General features: G+C 39.7%; 1 protein-coding gene across 1 annotated transcript in view; it reads right to left on the bottom strand.

The window, feature by feature from the left end:
* Window positions 1-503: 503 nt before the first annotated feature.
* LOC143281366 (NPC intracellular cholesterol transporter 2-like) overlaps window positions 504-2,071 on the bottom strand; it is an 8,462-nt gene continuing 6,894 nt past the window's right edge. The window contains exon 5 of the mRNA XM_076586570.1: window positions 504-746. Within this exon, the coding sequence (XP_076442685.1) occupies window positions 504-746 (243 nt within the window). The remainder of the gene's footprint in view (window positions 747-2,071) is intronic.

Below are 2,071 nucleotides of genomic sequence, written 5' to 3' on the forward strand. Positions count from 1 at the left end.
GGCTTTGAAAAAAAAAATTATAAAAAAAAGATAAAAATAAAATAAAATAAATAAAAATAAAAATAAATAATAATAAAAATAAAATGAATAAAGTAACAAAAGAAATTACCAAAAAAATAATAATAATAAATAAATAAATATAATAATAATCATCATCATCATCATCATAATCATAATAATAATAATAATAATAATAATAATAATAAATAAGAATAATAAATAAGAATAAGAATAAAATAATAATAATAAGATAAAATAAATAAATAAATATATAAATAAAATAATAGATAAATACATAAAAATACTACTACTGAAAATAATAAAAAATATTTGAAGAAATGAACGATAAAATGATCGAATAAACGATTTAGCGTATGAAGGAAGGACAGAACGAACGAACGAACGAACGAAACAAAATGAAATAAAAAAGACAGAAAAGATTGAAACATGAAAAAAAATAAATAAATAAAACAAAACCCAGCACTAAAATACACAAAAACGATTTATTTCAAATCAAAAAAAAAAAAAACCTCGAAAACGGCAAAATACATTTCCCAACCAATGAGCATGAGGCTAGACGCGGAGAGACTAGTGACAACATCAGTGACGACAACGACGACGATGACAACGACGATGACGATGCCTGGACATGACGGTATCAGTCGACCACCTGAACAGGTACGGCGAAAACAGATGATGGAGTTGTCGCTCTGGTCACGAATCTGCCACTCAGCTACCACCCGCAGCTGAAACAGAGAGGTCTCCTTCAGCCCCCTTCACACACTGGACGTTTAACTCGTCTAACATCACACTATGTGAACAAACATTAAACTGAAGATCACACACACACACGCGCACGCACACACACACACACACACACACACACACACACACAGAGAGAGAGAGCTTATCCCTAACCCGAACACGTCTAAACCTAATCTCAAAAACCCTAACCCTAAGATCCTAATCCTTACCATAACCCTAACCCCAACCATAACCCAAACCCTAACCCTAACTCAAACCCTAACACCTAACCCCCTAAGCCCTTACGTTGATCCTAACCCTAATCCTATCCACCTAAGCCCTTACCTTGATCCTAACCCTAACCCTATCCACCTAAGCCCTTACCTTGATCCTAACCCTAACCCTATCCACCTAAGCCTAATCTGTACCCGAACCACCGAACCCCATAAATCGGACCCTTACCCCTTGACCCTGACATTAACCTACTGACCCTAACCCCTAACCCCTAACCACGCCCCTAACCTTAACCCTAACCCATAACCCTAACCCCCCCCCCCCCCCCCCGGATGAGACGATAAACCGAGGTACCGTATGTAGCACGCACTTGGCGCATTGAAAAAGAACCCATGGCAGCAAAAGGATAGTCCTCTTGGCAAAATTTATTCTGTAAAAGAAACCCCACTCTGAAAAGTACACAAATATATACACAGTCATTCACGGCCCTCACCAAGCGCACTGGGTTATACTGCATGCATATCCGGCATCAGCCTAGCAGATGTGGTATTGCGTATTATTATGGATTTGCCCGAACGCGCGCAGTGACACCTTCTCAAGAAACGGGAAACTGAAACCTACCACCTGCGCGCCCCTTAGTTATCCCCCCTAACTCCACTAACCCTTACCCTCTAACCCTAATCAAATTCCATTCTGTTATGAATAAACCACAAAAGGACTGTGTTCATTTTTTGGAACAGCACAAAGAACGGAGCCATTTCAAGCTCTCCTTTAATTGTAAACGCTTATACATTCCAACCTTACCTGATCAGCTACAAAAATACTTAACTTAGAGGGGCATTATGTCGATTGGGAATAAGTGCACATGAAATTGAGCGAGGACGTCATTGCAACTTAACGTTTTGGACAAGTGTAGAATGTACTCTGACTTGAGATCACGTCTCCTTGTGACCTGTCTCCTTGTCATGAACTTGGAGTCATTGGCCGACGGGCGCAATAGCCGAGTGGTTAAAGCGTTGGACTGTCAATCTGAGGGTCCCGGGTTCGAATCACGGTGACGGCGCCTGGTGGGTAAAGGGTGGAGATTTTTACG

This window comes from Babylonia areolata, chromosome 4 (assembly GCF_041734735.1).
Source record: "Babylonia areolata isolate BAREFJ2019XMU chromosome 4, ASM4173473v1, whole genome shotgun sequence".
Lineage (NCBI taxonomy): Eukaryota > Metazoa > Mollusca > Gastropoda > Neogastropoda > Buccinidae > Babylonia > Babylonia areolata.